The 22,693-nt window shown below is 45.5% G+C and overlaps 1 protein-coding gene across 3 annotated transcripts in view; it reads left to right on the top strand.

Moving 5' to 3' along the window:
* The window catches only part of SLC18A1 (solute carrier family 18 member A1), a 35,178-nt gene extending 17,016 nt beyond the window's left edge, over window positions 1–18,162 (top strand). For all 3 annotated transcript variants that reach the window (XM_007961810.3, XM_007961811.3, XM_007961812.3), the window contains 8 exons: window positions 906–966; window positions 1,049–1,144; window positions 12,617–12,695; window positions 13,630–13,681; window positions 15,233–15,296; window positions 15,579–15,698; window positions 15,910–16,043; window positions 17,137–18,162. In XM_007961810.3, coding sequence (XP_007960001.1) covers window positions 906–966; window positions 1,049–1,144; window positions 12,617–12,695; window positions 13,630–13,681; window positions 15,233–15,296; window positions 15,579–15,698; window positions 15,910–16,043; window positions 17,137–17,250 — 720 coding nt within the window. In that variant the 3' untranslated portion in view covers window positions 17,251–18,162. The remainder of the gene's footprint in view (window positions 1–905; window positions 967–1,048; window positions 1,145–12,616; window positions 12,696–13,629; window positions 13,682–15,232; window positions 15,297–15,578; window positions 15,699–15,909; window positions 16,044–17,136) is intronic.
* Window positions 18,163–22,693: the final 4,531 nt, after the last annotated feature.

Raw genomic sequence — 22,693 nt, 5'->3', positions numbered from 1 at the left:
AGAATGATGTTTTTAGTTTTAGAATCTCTAAATTTCTCAATCCACTATTGTGTGTGTGCAGAGACGGTTATCATACCAAAATGATCAAATTTATTACAAGACAGAATGTAGTAAACACCACGAAGAATTAGGACATAGTGTTCAGGATGTTTGAAAGAGAGAGAAGCCCCAGCTACTGAGTCAGGGAGCACTCTGGAAAAGAAGGAGTCACTTAAGCTTGACTTTAAAGAGTGGGTAGAACTTGGAACTGTGGAGAAGTGAAGGACGTGTAGTTCAGGCAAAGACAATAACGATGGCTGAGGGACTGCTGGGATGCATGGAAGGAGGGTGGGGTGACCAAGTTTAGATGAGAGCGTGTCATGATGAGAGTGGGTCCTGCATGTTTAGGCTGCATTTTAACTCTGCTTCTACCTTAGTCCAGTGTGGCTTAAAATGATCAGAACGAATTCAGAAAGCTTGAGAGGCTTTCTGAGTTATGGCTTCTGTGCTTGCTTTTGGGATTCGGTGCTCTGCCTGTGGTTCTCCCAGGACAAACATTAGTACCAGGGAGATCTGCTGGAAACCAGGAGTCCAGACACCTATTGTCCAACCGTGACCTTGCTACCAATTCACTCTGACCTTGTTGATGGTCACGTGAAGGCAGGAATCACAGCTGGAATATATTGCTTCTCTATCTCTGACTACTACAGTGCCTACCTTGGGCACAGGAGGGGCCCTGCCTCCAGGTCCCTCTGTGGTATCAAACAAGTCACTTTCTCTCCCTGCGCTGGGATTCCTGTTCTCTGCAGTTAAGGAGCTGCTGTAGATGGTCTCTAAGCCCCTAATTGCATCTTCTCAGATTCTGTGAAAATAGGAGAGATGTATGCACTGTACAAATGGACATTTTTTGTCATCCATGTTCTCAGAGTGCCAAGGGGACTCCACTCTTTATGCTTCTCAAAGACCCTTACATCCTGGTGGCTGCAGGTAAGCTGGCGATGACCTCCCATTGGGCGGGGAGTGTCTGGGCTTCAGGCAGCCACGGTTGCTCACAGAACAGTCTCCCCAGGGTCCATCTGCTTTGCCAACATGGGAGTGGCCATCCTGGAGCCCACACTGCCCATCTGGATGATGCAGACCATGTGCTCCCCCAAGTGGCAGCTGGGTAAGTGCCCTCAGCCCCCACTCAGGGCCTGGCAGGAGGAGGTGGGTGCCATGAGTCGTTTTGCTCAGTGTTACATGGGGACAATGTGCTTCCTTTGTAGAATGACCTCCCATGTCCACACCCATGAATCAAGCCCAAGTGGGTGTGCAGTCCCTCAAAGAAGCAGTCTGAGAAAGGGGAGGGTGGGAGAGGATGAAAGGGGCTATGGAGAGGTCAAATACCTAGTTCTGTAGTAGAATGATTAATGATTTCCAGTCCAAAGATTCAGGTTTTGGTTTCAGCTCCTTTGATTTTCTATGAAAACTTGTGCAAAGACTTTAAACTCTCTGAGCATCACTTTTCTCATTGCTAAAATGAGCATCAAAATACTATCTAGTTCAAGGGAAATAGGATGAATAAATGACATACGAGGTGAAAATGCTTTGTTCCATGTACAATATTCGTGTGCACCATTACCATCCATATTTTTCTCCCTTCAGCTCCTCATCCTCAAGACTATCGTTTGGTTATTTATTTATTCATTTTTTTACCTGTATAAAGGTGCTTATGTAGCCCTCACTTACGAAAACCTATGGGCCCAGGAGAGAGGGTTCCAGCTTCCTTCGTTCATGCAGAGACTTAGAGAGGAGCTTGGGGAGCAGGCTCTAGCCCTTCCCAGGAACCCTGAGGAAAGAGGATGGGGAAGGCTACGTGCAAATTGCTCCATCACTGCCAGGAGGAGAGGCTTACGGGGCCAGAAGGGAAGCTGATAAGAACCTGATATAGTTCAGCATGCAATAAAAAGCACTAAATCTAATTTTGGGGGGGACAATTCTAAGCAAGACTCCCAGCTGCACTCTTAGTGCCAAATTGAATTTTTGTGGGTTGCAAGTGCTTTTGACCATGACGATTAATTGAGTTAGTCGGTGTTCAATGCAGATAATGCATCCCCTGCCCTGAGGCTCTGGCCTCTCAGGTTCTCGATACCGGTGAGCAGCCGCAACACAGAGTAGCTCCTCCCCAGCAGCCTAGCACCAGCCTCAGTTGCCAGTTACCAATTACTCAGTTACCAGTCACTCAGTTACCACCATCTTTTACAGCTTCCTCAATGCTACATGGTCTGTAAAGTCTGACATCAAAGGTTATCCAACAACTACATCAGAATCACCTAGAGAGCTTGTTAAAACTCTGATCGCTGGGAGACAGTGAGCAATTCAGTCAAAACAAGTTTTCATCCCTAGTAAGTTTCCAGGTGATGCTGATGTACCTGGTCAGTGATCACACCTAGAAAATTGCTGCTGTACATGAAGAGCACCCCTCGAGGGTGTTGGGAGGAACAAAGGAGTTCATGCTTTTGAAAGTAATGTGTAGTCTGCCTCTGAGTGCTTGCTGTGTGGCCCACGGTATGCTAGGTAGCTTCACCAAGGGGAGGAAATAGCCCAGATCCACCCGTGTTTGAATCCTGACCACGCCACTTCCTGACTGTGACCTTGGATAAGTTATTTAACCTCTTTGACCTCTGATGTGGTCTGAATGTGTCCCCCAAAATTTATATGTTGGAAACTGAATCCCCAGTGCAACAGTCTTGAGAGGTGGGACCTTTGAGAGATGATGAGGTCATGGGAGCACCCTCATGAAGGGGTGAAGACCATTATCATGGGATTGAGTTTGTTATAATAAAAGGTAAGTTCAGTACCCTTCACCTCTCTCTTGTGGGTGCTGTCTCTACATGTGATCCCCTTTAGCCATGTTGTGATCCAGCAACCAGGCACTCCCCAGGTGGCCAAATAGACACTGGAGGCTTGCCCTTGAACATCTCAGCCTCCAGAACCCTGAGCCAAATAAATCTCTTTTCTTTATAAATCACACACTCTGGTGTTCTGTTATATTATAGAGGCATAAAATGAACTAAGACAGAAAATGGGTACTGAGAAACAGGGCTGCTGCTGTAACAAATACTTGAAAATATGGAAGCAGCTTTGGAACAGGGAAATTGGTAGAGGCCACAATAATTTGGAGGAGCAGGCTAGAAAGAGCCTGTATTGCTGTGGTTAAGGCATTAAGGGTGATTCTGGTGAGGGCTCAGAAGAAGAGGAGAGCTACAGAGAAAGATTGAATCTTTTTAGACATTGGTTAAGAGGTTGTGACCAGAAAGTTGATAGAAATATGGACAGTAAAGGTCGTTCTGACAAGGTCTCAGATAGAAATGAGGAACAAGGTATTGGACACTAGAGTAAAGGCCATCCTTGTTATACAGTTATACAGTTAGAAAAAACTTGGGGGACTTGTATCCATAGCTTAGGACTTTATGGAATGAAGAACTTAGAGGCAATAAACTAGGATATCTGGCAGAAGAAATATCTAAGCAGCAAAGCTTCAGGCTGTGTGTGGCTGTTTTAACTGCATATATAGTGACATGTGAGAGCAAATAAATGACTTAAAGGTGAAATTTATGATTAAAAGAGAAGCAAAACAGAAAGACTTGGAAAATTTGCTGCCTGGCCTTGGAAAGAAGGAAAAGGCATCTTTAGGAGAGCACACCAAGAGTGTGGCCAAGCAACCTAAAGCAATCAGTATGGATAAAAGGGATCCAGGCACCGTTTATTAAGACTGTGGGAGAAAGACCTCAAAGGCATTTTAGAGATCTTTGGAACTGTGCCTCCCATTACTGGTACAGAGATCTAGGAGGGCAGAATGGTTTGGGAATAAGCCTGGGGCATCCTCCATGGGCTCACTGCCCAGGACCACCTTGGGACTCTGCTCTCTGCGTTTCAGTGCAGTGCCCCTCAACTGTGCCAGCCATGGCTCAAGTGGGCCCAGAAGTGGCCTGGCCTCCCACTCTGAAGGGTGCAAGTGGTAAGCCTTGGTGGTGTCTGTGTGGCACAAATTTTGCCCTTGCACAGAATGCAAGAGCTATGGGTGCATGACTTCTTCCACCTAAATTTCAAAAGATGTCATGGACAGCCACTTCCAAGATCACAGAACTGTAGGGGCACCAGCCTGGTGGCCTGCAAGCATAAGACTCCAACCCATGATGGCTGCTGGGTGGACTGAGCCCAGAAAGACCACAGGGGTGGGGCTGCCTGATGCCTTGGGGGTCCAACCTCCACTCCAGTGTGCCCAGGATTTTGGACATGGAGTCAAAGGCGATTATTCTTCAGCTTTAAGACTTAATATTGTTTTCCATTTTGGGTTTTGGACTTTGATGGGACCTGTTCCCCCTTTATTCTTCCCCATTGCTTGCTTTTGAAATGGGAATGTCTGTTCTATCCTTGTCCCACCATTGTTTTTGAAAGTAGATAAATTATCCCTTGGTATCCATAAGAGATTGGTTCCAGGACTCCTAATGGCTACCAAACTCCAAGGATGTTCAAGTCCCTTACATAAAATGGCATCGTATTTGCATATAATCTACACACATCCTTCCATGTACTATAATCATCTCTATCATGCCATGTAAATAGTTGGTATACTGTATTTTTTCTTGTTTGTATTATTCTTATCGTTGTATTTTTATTTTTATTTTTTTTCCTCAACATTTCTGATCTGAGGTTGGTTGAATCCAAGGATGTGAAACCTGCAAATACAAAGGGCCAAGTATAATTTGTTTTGATTTCACAGGCTCACAGCTGGAGGGAATTTGCCTCAGGATTAATCATACCTTGAATCTCACCCATATCTAATTTAGACAAGACTCTAGATTTCGGACTTTTGAGTTTATACTGGAACCACTTAAGACTTCTTAAACTATTGGGATGGAACGAATGCATTTTGCATTGTGAGAAGGACACGAATTTTGGAGGCCAGGGGTAGAATGCTATGTCCTCCAAAATTTGTGTGTTGAAAACTTAATCCCCAATGCAACAGTGTTGAGAGGTGGAACCGTTAGTAGGCAATGAAGCCCTAGGGGCACCACCTTTATGAGTAGATAAAAAACAATTATCACAGGAGTGGGTTAGTTACAAAAGGGGGGAGTTTGGCCCCCTTTTCCTTTCTCTCTCAAATGCCCTTTCTCCATGTGATACCCTTCGGCCATATGATGACCCAACAAGAGGTCCTTCACCAGATGGCCAAGCAGATGCTGGTGCCATGCCCTGGCACTTCCCAGCTTCCAGCACTGTGATCCAAATACATCTTTTTTCTTTACGAATTACCCAATCTGTGGTAATACGTTACAGCAGCAAAAATAAAACAGACTAAGATAAACGCCAGTTTTTTAATTTATAAAAATGTAGATATTTTTTAGGGTCATTTTGATCTGGGATCCTAAATGGATTAGCCCAGTGTGTGGAATACAGGATACTGTCAATAAATAAAAAATTATTTGTACAATTTTAATAATTATTTTAGTTTAAACCATTTTGGTAGTCACAAAATGTGTAATCCCTCATCCCTTAAAGATTCACTGTTAAAAACAGATGTGTATCCATAGATAGACATTCTGGAGCACCTATTTTGCACAAAATACTGCTAAAATGTAAACTATAATCAGATCCTAAAGAACAAGCAACATGGATTGAGAAAAATCTAACTCAGGAAATTTCACACCATTTAAAATGATGTCAAGGAGCTGTACCCAGGAGGCTGTAGGCTTCCTAGAGGTGCTTACTTCCACATACTAGATAAACAATTGAGTAGTTTTAATTTTTTTAAGCAATTAAATATAAACGAACGGGTACAGTTTGTAACAGATTGCCACCTGTCCAGATAGCCTACACAAATACACTAAGGTGTGCTTACTTCTACTCCATAGAAGAGAATATTAAAAGCAAACAAGTTGTCAGCCAATAACTGGTCGATTGTTGACTTTTAATTTAATTGTAATTGCCATGCTATTTTTTGTTAGGCTGCATTGTTTTTTCTAGGTACAGAGAAGGATTAAAAGGGCTGGTGAGATCCAGAGAAACTCACTCTGCTGATCTCAAGCAGTCCCTTATACCGGAGCCATCTGTGCTACCACACTGGGGATATGGCGTAGTGGAAACACCTGGAGTTAGAGTGCGAAGGCCTGGACTCAAGCCCTAACACTGTCACTCACCAGTTATGATGATAATAATCAAGACCAGTGCTTTTAGGGCCCTTACTCTGCAACAGGCACTATGCAAAATGCTTGATATGCACTATTTCATTTAAACCTCACAACTGGCCTGTCTGTTGTGGCCAGTAAAAATTATGATTATCCCCGTATTTCAGAGATTTCTCTTTTTTTCTTTTCTTTCTTTCTTTTTTTCTTTTTCTTTTCTTTTTTTTCTTTTCTTTCTTTCTTTTTTTCTTTTTCTTTTCTTTTTTTTTTTTTCTTTTTTTTTTTTTCTTTTTTTTTTTTTTTTTTTTTTTTTTTTTTTTGCAGTTGTAAGACTTCATAGAGTGAAAACAGAGCTCCCGTATAATGGGAGGGGACCCAAAGGGGGTTGCCACTGATAGCTGGAATGCCTGGGTTTGTATCCCGATCATTGTCCCTCCCCTTGTACTCTCAGGTGATAGATGATTTCATTATTTCTTTATCTCCTGCTTTTAGCCTAATTGGTATTTTAGTGAGCTCTCTTTACTATCTGATTGGTCGGGTGTGAGCTGAGTTACAAGCCCCGTGTTTAAAGGTGGCTGCAGTCACTTTCCCCAGCTAGAAATTCTTAGCCAGCCTAGGAAATCTAGCAAGTCCTGTCTCTCAGTCTCCCCTCTCTGAACGGAAAAACCCAAGTGCTGTTGGGGAGGTTGACCAACGACTGCTCTAACTGCTTCCTGCTGAATTGGGGCGTACTGGGGTCATGCAGTTGAGATTTCCTTAGGAGGGATGCTTTTGATGTCATCAGCATCGGAGCATGGGCTAGCAGGCCGGTCCAGGGGTCCGCGGTAGATCTTAGTCACGGACTGCATCTGGGGCTTCATTTGAAGAACCATTTGTAGTTTCACAGCTTCGATTCTAGAAGAGACAAACTTAACAAGGAGGTTAAAGATACAGGAATTGAAATGTATGGCCTAAAGTGCAGGGGGAGGCATATCCAATAGTTAGTAGGATTTTGACCAGGGTTTCTTGGAGCCCAGTGAGGGTGGTATTAAATGGGCTTACCAGGCAAGTATGGGTATGGAGGGTCTTCAAAGGCAAACAAGAATTGAGAGTCAGGATGTACAGGGATGTAGAAAAAGGCTTCCTTAAGGTCCAGGACTGTTAACCACTCTGCTTCCTCTGGTATTCGGGAAAGCAGAGTATAAGGGTTAGGCACAGCTGGGTATAGAGGGACAACAGCCTCATTGATAATCCTGAGATCTTGCACTAACCTCCACTGTCCATTGGGTTTCTGTACTCCTAAGATTGGAGTATTGCAGGGACTATTGCATGGTTTTACTAGGCCTTGGACTTTTAGGTCCTTAATAATCTTTTGGAGTCCTTGTTGGGACTCAGGTCTAAGGAGGTACTGCCTTTGGTAGGGAAAGGAGGCAGAATCCTTTAGTTTAACTTTAGCATTCTTCACTCGTCCATATTGTCCTGTTGCCCAGACTTCAGGATTAATTCCTTCCTCAAGCAGGGGACAACAAACGTGTGTTCCTTCTCCTATGTTCATGTGTATAATGGCCCCTGCTTGTGCTAGAATGTCTCTCCCTAACAAGGGAGTGGGGCTTTCAGGCATAATTAGAAAGGCATGTGAAAAGAGTAAAGTTCCCCAGTCACTCCTCAGTGGCTGAGACAAGTAGCTAGTGACGGCCTGTCCTAGGACCTCTTGGATACTGACAGATCTGAAGGACAGTTGTCCGGGACAGGAAAGTAAGACTAAGAAGGCTTCACCAGTGTCCAGCAGACAGTTAACCTCCTGGCCCTCAATGGTCAACATACCCGGGGCTCTGTGAGGGTGATGGCATGGGCTGGCGCTTGCCCTGGGCACCCTCAGTCCTGCTGCTGGATCACCTGGTTAGTGGCTTCTGACTCAGAGGACCTTTGTCCCCTGGGGCAGTGGGCCTTCCAGTGATTACCTTGACATAAGAGGCATGGACGAGGGTGTGGCTTATTTCTGTTCGGACAATCTTTTTTAAAGTGTCCTTGTAGACTGCACTGGAAGCAAGCCCTATTAGGCATTCGATTTGCCCAGCTTTTCCCTTTTCCAGAACCTCCAAAGTCTGCTTGCCTGAGGGCCATGACTAAAGCGGTGGCCTTCTTTTTATCCCGTTTGTCCTGTTCCGCCTGCTCCTCCTGATCTGTATTATAAAAAACCAAGGTTGTCAAGTTCAATAGGGTTTCTAAGTTTTGCTCCAGGTCTAAGGTGGACTTTTGAAGTTTGTTTCTAATGTCTGCAGCTGACTGAGTGATAAAGTTTTTCTTTAAGATTAGTTGGCCTTCAATAGAGTCAGGTGACAGAGAGGTATGCTTCCTCAATGCCTCCCTTAGTCTCTCCGGAAAGGCAGTAGGATTTTCTTCCTTTCCCTGTGTTATAGTGGGCATCACTGATCAATTTATAGGCTTCTTCCTAGTTTTACTTAGTCCTTCTAGCACGCAAGTTAGCAAATGTCTGCGGCACCAATCTTCATGTTCTGATTCTGCGTCCCAATGAGGGTCTACACTGGGAACTGCCTGCTGGCCTGTGGGGAATGGTTCTCATTCCTCTGTTGTCATCCTATCATTGACCTGACTGAGATACCAGAGATTGCCAAACTCTCGGGCTGCAATTATGGTAGTGCTTCTCTCATTTGGGGTTAGTGTCTGATCTTGCAGTAACATTAGATCTATCCAGAATACATCTTAGGGGCGTTTTTGCCTTGGGGGGAAATGTTTCCCATCTGAGAAAAGAACAAAGGGATGCCAGCACCCCTAGTCATTTTCCAATAAGCATTAGTCCTGGAGCATCCTCTGTGGTCCTAATGCTTGTTCCTTTCCAGGGTTCGTAACCACCCATGGACCTCTGCTTGTCGGATTAGTTACTCTCACCCATGTAGCAGTCCTGCACCTGTTTTCAAACGTTTCTTGAACACAAAGAAGGGGGTCTGGGTTGCCAGATTCTAGTGGTCCTTTACCAGCGTGCCCAACATTGGCTTTGCGCTCAGAGATGAGTTCTAGCGCTGGGCTGGGCAACCCAGTTCCCCATCAAGATGCATTCCCATAAACAACAGGTCTTATATAAATTCATTTCAGAGAGGGTGTAGGTAACCTTTTGAGTCAGGATTAAGATAGTTTTTGCCCACTAGGGCCTTTGTCCTTCTTTTCCTTTGTAGGAATATGCCCTAATTATCGATCTTAAACTTTTGGTTGCCCTGGATGAAGTCCTTTTGGGTATGAAATATGAGAGATGGATCCTGTTTATCCTATGTGCCTTTTTCCTACAAGAAGGAAAGTGAGGAGAAAAAGATAGACTTGCTGGTTTTTTAAGTACTTTAAGGCGTGGCTGAGTGCAAACAGCTAGAACCTTTGAGCAGACCAATTATTAGGCAATTTTCCTAACTACTTCTACAAGAGTTTCCTTATCAATTACTGAATACCCATTATGGTTTTTTCTCTCAATCGCCCAAGAGTTTCCTTATCAATTACTGAATACTTGTTATGGTTTTTCCCCTCAATCGCCCAGGAGGAACCATCTATCCTCCTATCCTGAAGGGAGTACCTCCTAGGTCTGGTCGGACCTTTGTATGGTAATTAAGATTTAAATCCCCTGTTAGGAAATCTGCTGGGTTAAGGGAATTTCCAGTGGTTAATGTTAAATCATCTTTTTAAAAACAGAATAGCCCCATACTTTAAAATATTTAAGTTAGTAAGCTACCTTTTTTTTTTTTGGACTTAGGATAGGTATGAACTGGTGAGGTGTGCTCACAATGAGGTTTCCTCTAAAAGTTATTTTTCTGCTTTCTTCTGTTAACAAAGCAGTTGCCGCTACACATTGAATGCATTTGGGCCATCCCTACATATACACTCAATTCTCTTTCATCCTGATCTATTATGTTGTTGCAGGCCCAGTTCCAGTTATTAAAGTACTGGGTCATCAGTTCTAAGGCCCTGGTCAAGGAGCCAAGGCTTAGAGATTGTATTGCATGGGGTGGGTAAGCTGGGTAGAAATTGGGGGAGGAGAGCATCTTACACAATGGCAGAGCAATCCTCCTAGCCATTTACAAACTTGGGGCCCTGGCAAGGGTGGTGGAGAACGGGTCCCATGTAACTGCCCATGTTGAGAGCTGTATACCTAAATTGGGAGGGAAACCAGGGGCAAGACTCCCTGGGTTCATAGCCTTGGTGCCTAAGGATGCAATGTAGAGCTTCCTTAGATCCCCTTTGGAGATACAACTTGCTCTAATACTTGGGAGAGGAAGTGAAAGTCTGCAGCATTAGTATCTAGGAGGTACTTCACGCCTTCACAGCCTTCTCTCTAATTATGGTTGGAGCATCCCAGCCCTGATCAAAGGCCAGACTCCTCTTATCCATTCCATCTCCCCTCACCTACTTCATTGGCTACTCCTCATCACCTGTGCTATCTCTGCCTTCTGTGCTAACGTTTAAAGATAGGAGTCCCCCAAGGCCCAGTCCTTGGATCTCTATTCTTTATTTATTCTTTCATAGGCAATCCCATCCATTCGCTTGACTTTAAGAACCATGTGTAAACCAATGTCTCAAATTTCTCTCTCCTTGGAGCTCTAGATTTGTATGTCTTACTGCCTACAGCTCCGCTTGGATATCTAACAGTCACTTCAAACCTCTCATGTTCCCCCCATGCTCTTGCTTTTCCACCAGTCTTCCCTATCTCCAGCTACCCAATTGATTAACATAAAAACCTAGGTTATCCCTGATTTCTCACTTCCTCTCATCACTCCAGCTACATCTGTACCCAATCCAACAGAAAATGTCACCAACTCTACCTCTGAAACCTCCCATTTTATTCACTTCTCTCCTCCATGACTTCTAATCTGACGCACGATCACTTTTCTCTTAGATTCAGCAAATAGTCTGCCTTCCACTCTTGTCCCATGAACCCATTCTTCTAAGGGACTTTAGAAAATATAAATCCAATTATGTCATTTCCTTCCAAAGCTTCCATTGCTCTTGGAATAAATTCCAGATTCATTTCTAGGACCTTCATTTTGTCACCCTCCACTTTCCTCTTATGTTTCAGCCACAGAGATATCCTTTCTACTTATAGAGCGAACTAAATGATTTCTTTAAGACCTTTTAATTTGCATTGGGTGCTTTTTATTTTCTGCTTGCAATGCTCTCTTTTGGTTATTAAGGTCTCAGCTGGAATGTCACTTCCCCGGAGAAGCCTTCCCCAACCCTGAAAACCCAGGTAGCCCTTCTGAGTCGCTCTGCCCTATCACCACATTCAATTTCCTGCACATAACACTTTTCAAAATTCTCTTTCATGTATATTTGTTTACTTGTTTATTGTATGTCTCCCTCCCTTGGAGTATAAGCTAGCTGAGAGGTAGAATTTTGTTTGTCTTATTCACTGCTGTATTCCCAGACCCCAGAGTACCTGACACATGGTAAAAGTTTGTTAAAATGAATGAATGAATGGATGGATGAGACTCAGAGAGGGTGAGTAAATTGTCCAAGGTCACAGAGCTAACAAGTTGTCAAGCCATGATTTGAATGCAAAATTTGGAGCTTTGTGTGTCTCCAAAGCCCATGTTTCCAGAACACTTCCCTCTACTGTCACAAAAAGCCATGTGGTCAGGACTTCAATTTATAAAATATTTTTACACTCATTACCTAATTTGCTCCACACTGTAACCTGGTATGATATAATTGTAGCTTTACTTTTTCCAGATATGGAAACCAAGGCTCGGAAAGGTTTAGTAATTAATCCAAGATCCCTCTCAGAGCAATAGAAGGGCAGGTGAATAGCAAGGCAGAAATTAACTTCCCAGGAATTATGTATGGGTATGTGGCACCCAAACATGCCACCTCTGAAGCTCACACTCTCATGCTGATAATCAAGGGTATTTTATACCTGAGAATGGCTCATCAGGGCCATTCATTAGGAATCTAAGTGGGGAGCTGGAAGCACATTAAGTGTACTGAAGCTAGGCCAGGTGCGGTGGCTCACATCTCTAATCCCAGCACTTTGGGAGGCCGAGGCAGGCAGGAGTTCACGACCAGCCTGGGAAACATGATGAGATTCCATCTGTACAACAAAAAAAGTGTGATGGTGTTCACCTGTAGTCCCAGCCACTTGGGAGGCTGAGCTGGGAGGATCCCTTGAGCCCAGGAGGTCGAGGCTACAGTGGGCTGAGATTATACCACTGCACTCCAGCCTGGGTGAGAGAGTGAGACCCTGTCTCAAAAAAAAAAAAAAAAAAAAAAAAAAAAGGATTGAGGCTACACAAAACCCTGCTCCTGAAGAAAGGAGAGGTGTGGGAGTCCTATGGCAACTACTGTGGGTTTGCACAAAGATCCCCAAATCATAAAACAAAGTGGTTTGGGGATCTTGGAAGGTTACAGGGTTGGACTTCACTGTGTCATAGGAGACAAGGCATTTTAGAATAAACTGGGCATGTAATAAGGTAAGGATCTGTGTCCTTCCACAGGTCTAGCTTTCTTGCCTGCCAGCGTGTCCTACCTCATTGGCACCAACCTCTTTGGTGTGTTGGCCAACAAGATGGGTCGGTATGTAGCCTGGAGATCTGGGACAAACAATAGAAATGTAAGATGGGAGAGCGCCTGTCCCTGGTCTTGGAATGATGAACAGCTTCCCCATGGTTGAAGGTTTAGGACAAGTACACACTGATAAAAACTTCCTACCGGGAGGGTGGGTGGGTGGTGGGTGGTGAGGGTGGTATGGAGAATGGATAGTCCTGAGCTCTGAGCTGATTGGTATGGAAGAGGCAGTGGATACATGAGGGGCACCCCTTACTTTCCATCCATTTGCTGTCCAGTTGAAGAGATAAAATAACCACATCAGAGAACAGCTATTAAAAATGCAGTACTTTGGGAAAGTAGTTTTCAAATTATGTTCCATGGAACCCTATGGAGTTCTACAGAGGCACCCCAGAGGCCACTGAGGAGGAAGGTTGGGGGCCAAGAGGTATGAGTCTAGATTCTGTCCCTCCACCACAATAAGGACAGCTTTAATTTTATCTTTGGAGTTCAGCACCAAGATTTTAGAAGCACTGCCATAGGACATCAGAGAAAGAAAGAAGTTTGGTACTTTCTGTGGTTTTTGAGACGGACCTCAAGGACCAAATAAAATATGGACAGTTAGGAGGCGGTCTGAACTGGGCAACAGCAAGAGTTAAGTTTGAGGGCTCTTTCCAAGGACCAAGTGCCTTCTGAGTCAGCTGATTCCTCCTGTAAGGGAAGGAAGACTGTGTCCCATGGCACCTCCTCTGCCTATAGAAAAAGGTGTGGAGCCAGCGCGGGACAAGGAAAGGGCAGGGAGAGAGCTCACTTGGGTACAAACTGGTCATGTGGGGTGCTGTCCTCAGGTCCTAAGGGGTTGCTGGGATTAGGGCTGGTGGAACAGGTCAGCATGGTGGTGATGGGGTACAGGTGGAGGGGAGCTCTCCCCTGTCGGTGTTTGATGATGGCCCTTTTCTTCCAGGTGGCTGTGTTCCCTAATCGGGATGCTGGCAGTAGGTACCAGCTTGCTCTGTGTAAGTATAAGAAGACCTGGGAGAGGGGAAGGGAAGAGAAAGAGAGAGAGAGAGAGAGACCCAGACATTTAAAGACTACTTTCCTTTAAAATGAGCAGAGTTGGCTTGGCAAGGACTGTCAGAAAGAGTGTTTCTGAGTAGGCAGGAATTTAGCCCTGGGGGAGATACCACCAGCTGCAGTGGCTTTCCATTGAGAGGAAGTGGGAAAGGAGAGGGAGAGGGCTGTAGGGCAGCTGGAGCCAGAGGTCTGAGGCTGTATGTGTGGGCATATGAAGTGATACACGTTGGTGTCCACTTCTGGGAATGGCAAAATGGTGCATTTTGTGACTTCATTTACTCATCCCACCCTGAGAGATCCTCATAAGTCCCCAGGGAACCATCACCTATGCTCCAGTCTCTGGCACCAGAGGCTTGATGGAAGAAGAAAGAAAGAAGGACTTTTCCATTTCCAAGAGTCCCCCTCAAACTCTCAAAGCCTTCATTTCCTCCTCTCCCCAGTGGGGATGAGAAACACACAAATCTCCTAGGCTTGAGGGGGAGAAGAACAGGGCTACAAGGCACTGTACACTGTGCTCAAGACTAGCTGGAGGTCCTGAGCAGGAGCATGGGATCCGGGTTCCATGGCAGGTTTGCCACTTTCTATGCATGTGACTTTGAGCAGGTTGCCTCATCTCTGTGTGCTCAGCATCCTCATCTGTGTAGAGAGGGTTCTGATAGTGTCCACAGGGTTGTCGAGGTAATCCACATAAACCACAGTGTCTGGCACGTGGTGAGTCCATAGTGAATCTCAGCCAGTACTATCGATAAATTATAAACATTTCTTGAGGCATGAACCCAAAAAATTGCTATCAGCCAGTAACATCTAAATAGTATGCTAAACCCTTGAGGGGTGAGTGTCCTGGGGTAGCAGGTTTGAATGACAGGTGCCCAGAAAGGGAGAGGAGGAACCTGCAAAAGAGGGAAGAAAGGGTTTTTGTTGGGGGATTGGGAGGGCAACAGGAATGAGTCTCACAAGCTTTCTGACATGGCACTCAAGCCACACCACCCGCCCTCTCTAACTTACAGCTAACTGGTTTTTGGGGTCTCTTCTCTGTCTTCTTTCTCCAACAGTTACCAAGTTAGAAGTCTAAATAAAACATTTTGGTGATGTCCATAATGGAAAACAGAGGCAACTTTATTCCATGAAGAATGAGGCCAGGAGCGTATGTTTAGGTGGAGGGGGTAGAGGTAGGGGAGAAGGTATCCATGCGACAGAGGAAGACCCTCATTAGAGCACAGTGGAGTCAAGTCTGAGGTCCAAACTTGATCTTGCCGTTCATTAGATCTGTAACTTTGGATAGAGCAATAAACACAATGGCACTGGTCAAGTTTTCACATCCTTAAAAAGGAGGTATGGATTCTTTTCAGTGAGGAAGTATGAGAGTGCAGGAGGATGATGTATGCGGCCAATAGTGCACTCTGAATAAATGCATTTCATGTGAAAACTCTTTGAACCTTGCTCCCACCTGACCCCTCTGGAGTCCTGATGACTCCTCCTCCTTCCTCTTGCAGGTTCCTCTGGCTCACAATATTTTTGGTCTCATTGGCCCCAATGCAGGGCTTGGCCTTGCCATAGGTAAGAAGTACCCTTGAAGAAAACGAGAAGCCCCTGAATGTTGGCTTTGGGTCTGTTGCCTTTCCTCCCCCTTTTCTCATCAGAGGAGGTAGGTGGAGAGGCAGAAGGAAGAGGAGGGCAGCTGGCAGGGGTGTAGAGAGATGAGCTCGTAATTCCCACCTGGAATAGGTGTTGGTCCGAGGCAGAAGACAACAGGCAAAGAGAGTGGACTAAATGGAGGTACAGGAGGGATGGTACTGACTATGGGTGGTGCTGACTGTGTCCTGTTTGCTCTGGCCACAGGCATGGTGGATTCCTCTATGATGCCCATCATGGGGCACCTGGTGGATCTACGCCACACCTCGGTGTATGGGAGTGTCTACGCCATCGCTGATGTGGCTTTTTGCATGGGCTTTGCTATAGGTATGTTGGCAAGACCTGGTGTCTCACTTTCCCCTATCTACTGTTTTCCAGCTGCAAGTGCAGCCAGGAAGCTATCCTCCTAGGGTTCTGGAGATCTGTGACCCTGAGACATCCTCTGGGTCACCCACTGCCCCTAGCATAGCATTTTACGTGGAGGATGCTCCATATGGAGGCTCCATAGACACTTGTGACTTTGATGTATCCCTCCCAGGTCCATCCACCGGGGGTGCCATTGTACAGGCCATCGGTTTCCCCTGGCTCATGGTCATCACTGGGGTCGTCAACATCGTCTATGCTCCACTCTGCTACTACCTGCGGAGCCCCCCAGCCAAGGAAGAGAAGCTTGTAAGGAGCGCCGACTGCTGGGAAAAAAAAAAAAAAATTCACTTCTGTTTCTTTCCATCATCCCTCTCATTCCCTTTCATCCTGGGCTGTTATTTCCTCCCTCTAATGCTCTATTGATATTCTCTCTGCTTTGCCATGTTTCCCAATCCCCTTTCATCTTCGTATTTCTTTTGTGCACTTCCTTAATTTCCCTTCTCTAAGTCACCACTTCCTCTCCTTCTGGGGCTATCAGGAAGGGTCTTCAGTAGAGAAGGGAAATGGGGGCAGAAGACCATCAAAGACATCCTGTAGTTACTGTTCCAAACTTGCTAGTTACTAGCAAGATGTGAATTACCAAGTTATCTCCCTCATAAGTGGGCAGAATTCCATTGGCACATCCATTCATCCTCTCAGTCTAGTGCACAGTTATCCTTATCAGGTCTTTTTTTTTTTTTTTTTTTTTTTTTTGAGACGGAGTTTCACTCTTGTTGCCCAGGCCAGAGTGTAATGGCGTGATCTTGGCTCACCACAACCACCGCCTCCCAGGTTCAAGCAATTCTCCTGCCTTGGCCTCCCAAGTAGCTGGGATTACAGGCATGTACCACCATGTCTGGCTAATTTTTTGTATTTTTAGTAGAGATGGAGTTTCTCCATGTTGGTCAGCAGGTCACCTTTTTAAAAGTACAAAAATCCCAGGGAAGAGATCCACACCACAGGATTTTCTTTAATAAAGCACTTTCCTCTTACTGCAGCGCAGACATCCTGAGGGCCTGATGGGTTTGGGATGGCGACAGAGGCTGCTCAAGGGAACAAAAGAAGACAGGAAGGTGTGATAGGGAACGGTGTTGATTCCGTTTGTCTTCCTGCTGTAACTTCCACTACCACCATTAGATTCAGTTAAAAGCGTATGAGATATTTGTCCTGACAAGGGTTGATATATTGGGTACCTCGGGAGGCTGGTGCATGCACAGGCAGGGGGTCTTGTGCATGTTTCTTGGGTACTTAGCAATGCCAGACTTGGATGAACTAGTGGGAGAACAGAATGGGGAGACTGGTGGGGGAAAAAAAAAAAAAAAAGATGTGCAGTGGCTTCTTTTCTTGCCTCTCTCTGCAGGCTATTCTGAGTCAGGACTGCCCCATGGAGACCCGAACGTACGCAACCCAGAAGCCCACGAAGGAATTTCCCCTGGGGGAGGACAGTGATGATGAGCCTGACCATGAGGAGTAGCTGCAGAAAGTGCTCCCTGAATTCATGACGCCTCAGTGACCACCTCTTTCCCTGGGACCAGATCACTATGGCTGAGCGCACGGCTCAGTGGGCTTCACATACCTCTTCCTGGGAATCTTCTTTCCTCCCCTCCCATGGACACTGTCCCCGATACTCTTCTCACCTATGTAACCTGTAGCTCTCCCTCTACGCCTTGGTGCTGCAGTGGCCCAACTTTGATGGCAAGACAGAGTGATGCACCTTCCCGCTGCTGTGAGGTTGATTAAACCTGAGCTGTGACGGGTTCTGCAAGGGGTGACTCATTGCGTGGAGGCGGTAGTGAGCAATGTGCCCCTGAAACCAGTGGGGTGACTGACAAGCCTCGTTTATCTGTTGCCTGATTTTCTCTGGCGTAGTCCCAACAGATTGGAAGAGTGTTACCCTCTGTTCCTCAATATGTTCCTTCCTGGGGTATCCCAGCTGAGTTGAGAAAATGTTCTCAGCATTGTCCTGCTGACAAGTGCCAGCTTGAAGAGGTTTTTTTTTTTTTTTTTTTTTTTTGCATTTTTCTTTAATAAAGTGAGCGATTTTTCTGTGGCTAAATCTACAGCTGCTAAAAGGGCTTTACCCTCAGTGAAAAGCATCTTCTATTTTCATTATCATTGGGACAGAGGAGGAGCCCATTTCTCTTCTGTTGGAGTTATCGACATTCTCCTGACCTCCCTGTGTGTTCCTACGTTTTCTGAACTTCTTAGACTCTTAGAAACAAAAGTAGAAGACAGACAGAAAAAATAATTGATTAGACCCATCATTTCATGGGAAGAAGTAAAAAGAAACTGCCTTGAAATACCTCCCAACTGTAGATTTCCTAATAGGAGGAGTGTAATGAGACATTGTTCATACTTGCTAATAAATACATTATTGCCTAATTCAGACCTGATAAACCAGATGTCGTTTTATAGCACAAGAGTACGTGGGCAAATACAGCAAATACTATAAATATGATCACACTTTGCTACCTTTTTGAAACACTGATTGGGTGATGGGATTTCAAAGAGGTGGGAGACATGGCACTCACCGAAGTAACTCCCCATCTATTTGGACAAACAGGGCATGACAGTATAAAAAATGATTAATGCTGCAAGTTAGTATACATTCTGTGTTCAAGTACAACGAGGTGGGATGTTCACAGGCTGGGTGGGAAATAATGGCAGAGATAGAGGTAGAAGCAGGATGGAGAGACCCACAGAGACAGGCTTTGGGATGCCTGGATATCAGATTGGGGTTTTCAGACTTTATCTGGAATGACACCTGGCTCTGATTTTTGCACTGCTCCGTAGGAGTCTGCTGGCTCCAATACAAACCCTGAATCACCAGAGCACATTCAAGCTGAACCTCTCAATGAATCTTTATCATGCACACGGTAGATACCTGACTTACAGACATGTTTTTAGGGGGCTAGCATTAACTAGACTCACCTGATTTCCAAAACCAGATGCATTATAATCATCTTCGGTCAGGATGACATCTTTCTCAGATTTTGAAGGAGCCCAAAGGTGAAATTAGAAAATTGTTTGTCAAAATATATAAACTGTAAGTACACATGCAGAGTGAGTGAAGGACTATTGGGATGCCTTACACAGGTGGGAGTGGGGTGGGGCGGGATGCGGAGCTCTGGCAATGACAGCCTGCTGACTGTGACATTCACCTGGGGCAGGGTTTATAATAAAGACTGGGCTTGTTATAGAAATGAATGCATTTAAACAATGGGAACAATTTTTTTTTCAGAGAAACTGATTCCTGGCTTGCCAGCTAACATTGTTTGAACAATATGCAAAGATGTGGATGAAGGGAAGCCAGTGGATACAATTTGAGACTTTTAAAACAATTCTTGACAAGGGTAAACACCAGGCCGGGCACAGTGGCTCATGCCCGTAATCCCAGCACTTTGGGAGGCCGAGGCAAGAGGATCACTTGAACCCAGGAGTTCGAGACCAGCCTGGGCAGCATGGTGAAACTCCTTCTCTACAAAAAATTGAAAAATTAGCCAGGCATAATGGTGTGTTCCTGTAGTCTCAGCTTCTCAAAGGGCTGAGGCAGGGGAATCACTTGAGCCTGGGAGGTGGAGGCTACACTGGGCCATGATGGTGTGACTGCATTCCAGCCTGGGCAACAGAGAGGGATCCTGTCTCAAAAACAAAACAAAACAAAACAAAAAACAAAAAAAACAAAAACAAAAAACAGTCAACACCTAACACTATAAAGTAAGTCAGGATACTTTTTAAAATTATAGACCAGAGGTACGTTAAAGATCATAAATGTAGCCCTTATATGGAAGAGTATGAAAAGGAGAATTCCACAAAAATAGGAGATGGAATTAGCCTTTATTAGTGGCCTTATAAAGAAGGCCACTAATGTAAAGAAGAGAATGCATGGTCAATTTCCCATATTCACAGGTCAGATGAATTTCTTCTAACAATGAAAATGCCACCCAGCAAGGATGAGCCACCAGAAGTTTTCTATGAAAGTATCATAGAATGGTACTCCACTCCACTGTGGGACAGTTGAAGAGATGCATTTTTCCCTCGTGAGAGGGAGGAGGTGCAGAGACTATAAAAGTCTTTACAGAAAGATGGGCTTTCTGCCACCAACTACCATGTAGCAAAGAAGACAGTGCAACTGATGAGCCATGGTGCTCAATAAGCTAGGAAAACGTTGGAGTTTATCAGAGCATTAGAAACAAATCAGAAGACACATCCTTTCCCAAGTGCAAAAGCAGGAGAAGTATGGCAGCTCCACACTACAGTGGCAGCTACAGCACCTTAAATTAAGCAGAAATGCAGAGAGCGCACGGGATGATGAATGGATGGCAGAAACAGCAGTGTGGCAAGTGACAGGAAAGTTCTTACGGGGAACGAACCAAATTCAAGGGGATATTATTAAAGTAGCCTACACCTTTAAGAAGGCCCAGTTGTGATGTCCACAGTCTCAGAACACCACCGGAAGAACTCTAAAATCACTAGAGGGCTACCTCTAGGGTGAATATTAGGAAATATTTCCCCCCCGCCCACTGTGTTGTCTTATGTATGGAATTGATTTTTCCAAGATAAAGCCTAAGCTACCTAGAATCATTTTTTAAAAAAATTTTAGAGACAGGGTCTCGCTCTGTCACCCAGACTGGGGTGCAATGGTGCAGTCATGGCTCACTGCAGCCTCCACCTCCTGGGCTCAAACAATCTCCCACCTCAGCCTTCTGAGACTAGCTGGGACTACAGGCGCATGCCATCACACCCAGTTTATTTATTTATTTTTTAAATTATTATTATTTTTTGTAGAGACAGGGTTTTGCTTTGTTGCCCAGCCTTAAAATAAATTTACTAGTAACATAGCTCCATATTTCTGGAGGCAGCTCTGTAATGGTTGTAGGAGTCAGTCCTCTGAGGCTTATTTGAAGAAAGGGTGGTGCAGCCCTTCCACACACCTTCCCTGGATGTGTGGCCGATTCTCTGCAGGCTTTGACACCCCACAGCTGCTGCGGTACACAATTCAGTTCTGCTGAGCTCACCGCTACAATTTCGTGTATGGGACAGGATAACGTTCTCTGCAGCAAGGCAGGATTGGAGCATGGTGCCTTTGGTACACAGTGCTCTCTGCTGTTGCTGGGAGGGGCTGAAGAGAGAAATGGTCAAGTCACAAGGTGGTTGAGGGAGGATCAGATGAGGAATAAACAGACCTAATCCTGACGGCCTAGCCTAGTTATGACATTAACTAGCTGTGTGACCTGGGACAAGTCATTTCACGTCTCTGGGCTTTGGCATCCACTTCTATAGCTCTGGCTTTCTGGGGCTCCATCAGCCACTGGCCCATTTTGGGATGGCCTTCTGTGAGCCCAGGAGCAGGACCTGAACGAGGAACCAAAGACAAAGCTGAGCGGTCACACAAAGCTGAGAGCCAGCATCACCCCAGAAACACAAACGTCATGTCAGGTTTCCATTTGTTACTATCAAGAAATTATTAGAAGTAAAGTGTGTTGTGTTCCCCTCCACTCCTCCTTGCCCTCCTTGTTGTCCTCTCCTTATCTTCTTCCTCCTCCTCCCCTCTCCTCCCCCTCCCTGTCCTTCCTCCTCCCCTCTCCTCTCCTCCCCCCTCTGTCCCTCCTCTTCCTCTCCCTCCCCCTTCCCCTCCCTTTCCCTCCTCTTCCTCTCCCTCCCTTCCCCCTCCCTTTCCCTCCTCTTCCTCTCCCTCCCTTCCCCCTCCCCGTCCCTTTCTCTCCTCCTCCTCTCCCTCCCACTCACTCTCCCCCTCCCTTTCCCTCCTCTTCCTCTCCCTCCCACTCCCTCTCCTCCTCCCCCGACTTCTCCTCCTCCCCTTTGTCCTCCTCTCCTCCTCCCCGCTTCTTCTTCCCCTTTTTTCTTTCTTCTTCTGGAGAATGAAGAGTACAGTGTTAGAGGCATGAGCGTGGTCAAGGTCTTTTAGGATTTGTCATCCAAATTGAGTCATTATGTGGTCTCTGGAAATCACAAGGGAGAAGAGTGCATTTTGGGGATCGTACTCTGCTTATTTTGACTACTGACCCTAGGTCAGTAACTGACAATTTTTCTTCTATTCTTTCTTTCTTTCTTTCTTTTTTTTTTTTTTTTTTTTTGAGACAGGGTCTTGCTCTGTCGTCCAGGCTGGGATGCAGTGGCACGATCTCGGCTCACTGCAACATCTGCCTCTCACGTTCAAGCAATTCTCCGGCATCAGTGTCCCAAGGGGTAGTTGGATTACAAGGCATGTGCCACCATGCCTGGCTGATTTTTTTGTATTTTTAATAGAGACAGGGTTTCACCATGCTGGCCAGGCTGGTCTCAAATGCCTGAGCTCAGGCAATCCACCCGCCTTGGCCCCCCAAAGTGCTGGGATTACAAGCGTGAGCCACCGCACCCAGCCAGCAATTATACCTATTAGGTAGAATTAGGGTGTACTGAGGGGCAGCTGATCAGGGTGCAGGTCACAACAGGTTGCTGAACAAATCATCACAGGAAAGCAGGAAGTTTTATGTGTTCAGGTGTGACTCAATGTGCAGGTGGCCTGGTGCTCAAAGTAGATCTGCCATGATATTCATGGAATGACAGGGAGCAGGTGGGGGAGCAGTGTTACAGTGTTGCAAAGCAAAGCCCTCTGGGGCATCTCCACCACATAGAAACAATGTGACGGTGAAAACTTTCTTATTTGTAACATGAGAATAACAATGACCCGGTTGTAACAGGAGTGTAATTAAGATGAATGAGGTAATAAGAAATAGAGAAAGAACATATTTTATCAACCATAAAACCCTACTTAAGGCCAGGTGTGGTGGCTCACACCTGTAATCCCAACACTTTGGGAGGCTGGGGAGGGCAGATCACCTAAGGTCAGGAGTTTGAGACCAGCCTGGCCAACATGGAGAAACCCCATCTCTACTAAAAATACAAAAGAATCA

The sequence above is a fragment of the Chlorocebus sabaeus genome, chromosome 8 (assembly GCF_047675955.1).
Source record: "Chlorocebus sabaeus isolate Y175 chromosome 8, mChlSab1.0.hap1, whole genome shotgun sequence".
In the NCBI taxonomy this organism is placed as follows: domain Eukaryota; kingdom Metazoa; phylum Chordata; class Mammalia; order Primates; family Cercopithecidae; genus Chlorocebus; species Chlorocebus sabaeus.
This window is presented reverse-complemented; position numbering and strand designations above follow the sequence as displayed.